At 44.3% G+C, this 6,633-nt stretch overlaps 1 protein-coding gene across 1 annotated transcript in view; it reads right to left on the bottom strand.

Moving 5' to 3' along the window:
• Positions 1–1,921: 1,921 nt before the first annotated feature.
• The window catches only part of LOC103897082 (excitatory amino acid transporter 5), a 16,076-nt gene continuing 11,364 nt past the window's right edge, over positions 1,922–6,633 (bottom strand). The window contains exons 8-11 of the mRNA XM_009277048.1: positions 5,132–5,326; positions 4,286–4,420; positions 2,161–2,260; positions 1,922–2,059 (exon numbers count right to left, since the gene is read on the bottom strand). Of these exons, the coding sequence (XP_009275323.1) occupies positions 1,922–2,059; positions 2,161–2,260; positions 4,286–4,420; positions 5,132–5,326 (568 nt within the window). The remainder of the gene's footprint in view (positions 2,060–2,160; positions 2,261–4,285; positions 4,421–5,131; positions 5,327–6,633) is intronic.

Below are 6,633 nucleotides of genomic sequence, written 5' to 3'. Positions count from 1 at the left end.
GCAGGATAAAGATTCTGTGTTGTAATGTCCAGAGCTCATTAATGAGAGGGGAATATAGGTGAAAAGCAGGATTCATCTCGGCTGCCTTTTGGTGCTGGTACGTGTGCTGGTTGGCTGACTCTCCTTGGGCAGCCGGCGAGGGACGTGGACGCTTCAGGCATCAGTTACTGCCCTGTAAAGCAGGCATCTAAACAGGTCTGACAAATTATCCTTTTCATCTTGCCTGTTTTAAATGACTGCCTTGGAACGACATGCTTCAAAAGTGTCCGTTTCTCCATCTGTGGTTTGGGGGATGTGGGTAACTGGTGCAGACAGATGTCTGCGTAGGAGCGCTTGCTCAAGAGCCCCTGCCCAAGAGCTGGGAGCTGCGTGGAGTCTCCCCGGCGTTCACCAGTGTCTCCCCATGGCGGTTTTTGTGTGCCTGAGCTTGCTGCAGGTATAGAGGAACAACCTGCAGTCGTTAAGTTTGCAAAACACTTGACAGACAGCGGTGCTAAACTGATGTGTGTGATACATCCAGCTGATAATAAATGATCAGGAGAGGGAGGGATGACCTGGGATGCTGCAGAGATCTCTGGGTTTGAAATGTGATTATTTTTCTTTTTGCAAACAACATAACTGCTCCCGTTGAAGAATAGTTGGACAGTAATGTTTAAGAAGGTATAAAAAACTAACCAACCTAGGAGGAAAGGGTAAGAAAGGCCAAAGTTAACAGCAGTACCTCAAGCTTACCTTGACCATGATTCTGATTCTTTGAAGGCTTTTAGAAGTTGATAGGGAGAAGACGACTAGTTTTTGTGCAAAAGCTGGTTTGTAATATTTAATAACTTCTGCTTTTCATTTGGCAAAAGTGGAATTAATGTTTCTTCTAAATTAGAAAATATTTTAAAACCCCTGACTCCAGCATGAAGGATTATGCACAGGAAATTTTTTCTTAATGTGCAATTGGAGAATAGTTCAGTGATGTTAGTGGGAGTTTCAGCTGCTTCCACGAGTCTTAACGCTGTGGCAGTAAAGACAAAGCAAGAGGGAGAAAGGGGATGAGATGGCATTTTGAGAGAGAAACGAATTCAGTGACATGAATTGTTGGTATAAAAGGCTTTTGTGGAGAAGGCTGCCCTAGGAATCCTGGATTTTAAGGCTGTAATTGGAATTTGAACTTCGGGACGGATCCTTAGTTAGAAAAATCAATGCGGTTGCAATTTGGCTTAGTCAATTAGTTTCACTGTAATAAAACAGCCAGTAAAAGCACGTGTACAGCTGGTCCTTCCATCCCTGCAGTTAAAATGAATCTCACTGTCCATGCTGAGTGAAACACTTCAACCAGCTGTCCTGTCCTTGTGTAACGGCTGGAAAATCCAGTTATATCCAACTTGGATTTTGAGCTCTAGATAAAAATTCAGTTAATCTTAGTTTTTAGATGAGAACCTAGTAATAAAAAAAAAAAAAGCAATGATTTAAAAAAAAAAAAATCTTTATAATAAAACCTTACAGAGTGCAGCCTGGCCAGCAGATAAGGGCTGCTGACCTAAGGTGTCAGATTTTTGTCCCATCTCTACTGCTCTCATCTAGTCCAGTTCCAGTTTTCTAATACCTGCTCACCTCCCTAATCTTCAAAGAGAACTGGGCTTGAAAAAATGTGAGGCATAAAACCTTCAAATCCCAGCTGCTTCAGACAGTCAGGGCAGCGAGCTCCCAGCTGTGTCCTCAGTGGCAAGGAGTTGGCTCCCTCCCCCCTGAACAGCAGAGCCATGCTGTTTGGGTGCTTGCTGGAGAGTCCCTCAGTCTTCAAAGGGTAGAGAGGATTTTTCCACTTCTTGTGCCAAGTAAGGCCTTTATCTTGCAGAGCGTCCATTTACGACATTCACAATGTCAGTGTTTAGCACCAAGATCCCATTCCCGGGAGCAGAAATGCTCTGATCTACACCTGACAGATGTTATAACGAACTCCTGTCTGATTGAACAAAGTTTCTTCAATCATTTCAATCACATTATCTTTGGGATGCAGACGTGAGGTCTCTGCAGAAGGAAACTTGTCTGTGTTGCTTACTGGATCTTGCTGCAACAAGACAAAATACAATTTTAATTTCTTAAGCGAGCACATGTGTTGTGTCTGTGCAGTCATTATATCTCCTGCGTTCCCAGACAAGCTATACATACCGTGGGGGGCTTTGGGGCAAAGTCTTTCTTGCAGACATGTGCTATGATGCCAGCAGCCAGAGCATCACCAAGGACATTGGTCATAGTTCGAAATCGATCCCTAGATGAGAGAGAGCTGTGAGGATGCAGTTGGTGGCCCCAGCCAACGTGCCCGGGGTCTTTATGGCTTTGAGACATGTCAACCTCCATCCCTCCAATCCTACCACTGGTTTTGCTGATAGCAAGTTGAGACAAGTGCAGTATTGTTCTTGCAAATACAGAGAGAAAATGGTACGTGCCATGTCTGTGAGCTCAGTACCATGAAGGTGATGGGGCTGCTTTTGTCTCATCGTGCTTGTCTTTTTAGTGCATAGACCTGCCTGTGCTACTTCCCCAACTGATGCATCATCAGCATTTTTGCTCAATGTGGGGGTGAGTCGTAAAACTCCTTGAGATGCCTCTCGGGGAGAAAATCTTGTTTATCCAGCCACAGCACGTCTCGTGTTTATCCAAGCACCTCTCACATCAGTGGAAACTGCCAGCACATTGCAGCAGATGATGGTGCTGGGTACCCTGTGATGCTCAAATACTGAACTCGTGTTGCGTTCTGATTTTACAAGTTTCACCTGAAAAATTAAATTTCCTTTTATGTGAAAGAAAGAGAAAAGCAGCCAGGATACTTGATGCTGTTTCCTCTCTGTCCAGGGTGGCTGTGAAGGACAAATCAGCAACCCACGTGTCAATTCTGTAGAAGTCAGTGTCTACTCTGTATGTTTTTTCACCTAGCTAATTTGCTTCATTTTTATCTTAGTACTTTAATATGGCACATTTCACAAACTGCACGTTTGACTTCTGTTTGTCTGTGACAAATGTAATCAAGCATCAGTTTTTGTCTCAAGATCAATCTGCTCTTCATCCATCGAGATGAAGACGGTCTCATTGGAAGATAGACTTCCTTGGTGTTGGATGCGGTCCTTTGAAAATGTCATCCTTACTTTTAGAAACTCCAGTGATGTTTTAGTTCTGGTGACATACGGGTTTGAGAGAGAAGTTGCTTATTAAATGCAAGAGGGGGTTTTGCTACGTCTGTTCAAGAACTGACTCATTTTCTGCTATGATTTGGTGTGCAACCAACTTGTACTTTACCTTGTTACTGTTTTGATGTGACATCTATTTCTCTCTCCTTTCTGCTTTTTAATTGTGAAAATGCCCATGTTTCAGAAATAGAAACAGCAAACTGGATGAGCACATATTGTAAATAATTACCAGTGGTTTGTCATTGGTTTCTCTGACTGATTTCTCCCCCCCCCTCCTGATCATGCTTTTTTCCTAAACAATTGCATGTTTCCACCCCTTTTGTTGCTCTCTTGTTGTTGTTAGCATCTTTCTGGCTAATTTTAATTTCTCCTTGTAGGAAGCCAGATACCTTTCACCCTGCCTTACCAACCTTGTTCCTCTTCCAGGGATATTCCACCAAAACAAATATGTACCATCCACCACTTTGCTTTGACTCTTGTGCTGTCCATCTTCCTTTGTTCACAGAGCGGACAGCGTGGAGAAGACTAGGACTTGAGGTATTTCTAGGGAATACGTTAACTAGCAGCCTTACACAGTAATGCTTCATGAAGACAAGACGATGCACCTATTTTCCTCCTTTTCTACCTCTCGCTATGGAGGAAAGTAGCATCCTTTTGATCTCTTGAAAGTATAAATGTATATATGTTCCAGGAAGATAGATTTTGTTACTTACTTGAGACCTCCAACAAAGATGTGTTGTACAGTCAGATAGGAATTTAGATAAAAGATCAGGACAAGCTGGTATTTCAAACTGGGGACCTTACTTGAGAGAGTGGCTGAATACCATCACCACTTCTCCCACGTAGTCCTTAATGAGGCACTAGACAGGGATGGGCACCTCGGAACAGAAACGCCTCAAGTCAAACACTGCTTTAGGAGACTGTTTGCCTGTAGGTACCATGGGCTATTTCAAGAAAATAATCAGAAAATGAAGAATCTCACACTTGGCTCCTGGCTTTGTTCTGTGATCCCTTCATCTCTATTTGTCTCCGTGGGAGCTGCTTCAAATACGTCACCATGAATTGGCACCTGGCACCCGCCTGTAACATTGCATCTGGAAAATACTCACAGAGCCCAGTCGACTGCAACGATGAGTGTGATATCGTTGGTTGGCAGCCCAACAGAAGTTAGCACGATGACCATTGTAACGAGTCCGGACTGGGGGATCCCGGCCGCCCCTATGCTTGCTGCTGTTGCTGTTATGCTGCAAAGAGAAGGCGGCTGTGCAATTATTGTGTTGGGGTTGGTTTTTTGTTTGTTTGTTTTTTTAAAAAACCCCAAGCATGTTTGTATGGCAAGGTAAGTTATTCCTGTATGGGAGGACTGGACAGGATCTGGCTTCCTCCACCTTCCTGCTCCCTGATGCTATCCCGAACCCCTGCCTGTGCACGTCGTGGCTGAGGGCTTGCCGCAGGTACTCTTGGCTTTGTGGTTACACAACACCCCTTTGCATTCCAGTGTATGTAGCCCCTGCATAAAATTGCTAAATATTTGCAACTGTGCTTACTTATTTTTGTCTAGATAGGTGCTTTATTTCCCTGCTTATAAAACGAGGATATTCCATTCCTGAAGGGGAGTAAATTATACCTGCACAAACCCATTTATGCTAAGATAATTCATCCGCACTGCAGGTGTTGAACTAGTCTAACCATGCCATTAGTTCGCAGTCTGGCTTTTACCTACAGACAAAGTGATTCTGCAGCAAATTCTGTGGGTGCAGAGCCCAGGCTTTCCCTGGCACATAGTGCAGGGGACTGGTATACGCTGCACCTTTCCCTACTCCTTGGCTTTCCAGCAAAGTTCACTCTGCACAGTAGCAAGATCTCTGCCAAACGGGAAAAATGTGAGAGACTGTTATAATGTTTATAAATACGAATAGAGAGAAATAATTCAGCTGCTGCAAAGAAACATTTACCTTATTGTTATAATTTGTCCCAAATCCAAGTCATATTCATTGACCTGGGCAATAAAGATAGCAGCTATCGCTTCATACAGTGCCGTGCCATCCATGTTGATGGTGGCACCGACAGGGAGGACAAATCGTGCTATGCGTCTGTCTATTCCGTTGTTTTCCAGGAGACACTTCAGGGTGATGGGCAAGGTTGCTGAGCTGCAGAACAAGAAATGATCAGTAATTCTCTCTGTCGTGTGTGTTGAGCTTTGTAAATAGGAATCAACGTAACAGTATAGAAATACAAGTCCTCCAGAGGGTAAATGCAGCAGCGATATTATATAAATTGCTATAGCAATGAAAGTTCCTTCAACTTGCAGTACCTGGGGAATATACATAATTAGCTAAGTAGTCGGTTAGCCACTGGCTGCAAGATAAACCGCTCTCTAAAACAGCTCTGTGTGATGGTTACAGCTTTGTTGTACATCCTTGGTCCCTACGTTAATCCTGCAGCACCTCGAACATTGGTACGGGGCAGCATCTGCCAGCACTGGCCGTGCCAGGGTCCAGCCAGACCCCGTTGTTCCTCGTTTGCCTTCTCCATGCCGCACGCACAAGGAGCAGCTGCCTCGGCTCTTGCACCCCCCAACCTTTCTCTCGTTTCTGTCTAGCACGAAGATGTGAGCTGTCGCGCAGGAGGTGGGATAAGGACGTGGAGGAAGAAGACCGAGTGGAAGAAAGGAAACGAGCACAGAAAAGAAGTCGATGGGATTGCGATAGACTCTCGGAGGCAGGGACTGCTTTTCTGAAAGGAGTTGGCTGCAGCACGTAGCACGATGGCCCCCAGCCCCTGGCACAGACCGCAGGGCTGGGACAAGGAGCAGAGTGCTCCCACCGTCCTCTGCCTAACAGCTCTCCAGCTTGCTTGGCTGGCTGTAGAGCAGAGAGGAAGGAGAAAGCCTGATGGAGACAGAGTTGGAGACCCAAGTTCAGGAGGAGATCAGGTAGTTAAGAGTAGCAGAAGAGACCTGTAGCGGTGGGTGCTGGGGAAGGGAGGCACAATCCTAGATGGTTTTATTGGGATTATGTGAAGAAGCGACATTAGAGAGGCCAGAAGAACCCTTTGCCTAGTCAGATGTTTTCTAAGAAAATGTTTTAATTTGCACGTCTTCCAGAAAGGACGGTAGTTTCTAATATAAAGTTTCTTCATTGTTATAAAGAATGTTTTTCAATGAAAATAAAATAGATAAAAATAATATAAAATTATAAAATCTTATCAAAGTAGACAACACTTTTCTTTGGAGGACCTTGGGATACACAGGATTTGATTTAAGATTTTCAGTAATGTGTTCAGAAGAGCTTTTGATCTTTTCAATTAAAACCCAGGATCATAACCCCACGCTGTTTTATAACGCACCTACAACAGCCCTATTTTGAATTCTTCGAAAGAAAACTGACTGCAGCAATTAAAAGAAGCGCAGACATGCGCAAACATTGCTGCTTCGCTTGGGGAAAACACCAGGCGA

Source organism: Aptenodytes forsteri, unplaced genomic scaffold, assembly GCF_000699145.1.
Source record: "Aptenodytes forsteri isolate BGI_AS27 unplaced genomic scaffold, ASM69914v1 Scaffold274, whole genome shotgun sequence".
Taxonomy (NCBI): domain Eukaryota; kingdom Metazoa; phylum Chordata; class Aves; order Sphenisciformes; family Spheniscidae; genus Aptenodytes; species Aptenodytes forsteri.
The sequence above is the reverse complement of the archived record's forward strand: the minus strand, read 5'-3'. Positions and strand labels throughout refer to the sequence as shown.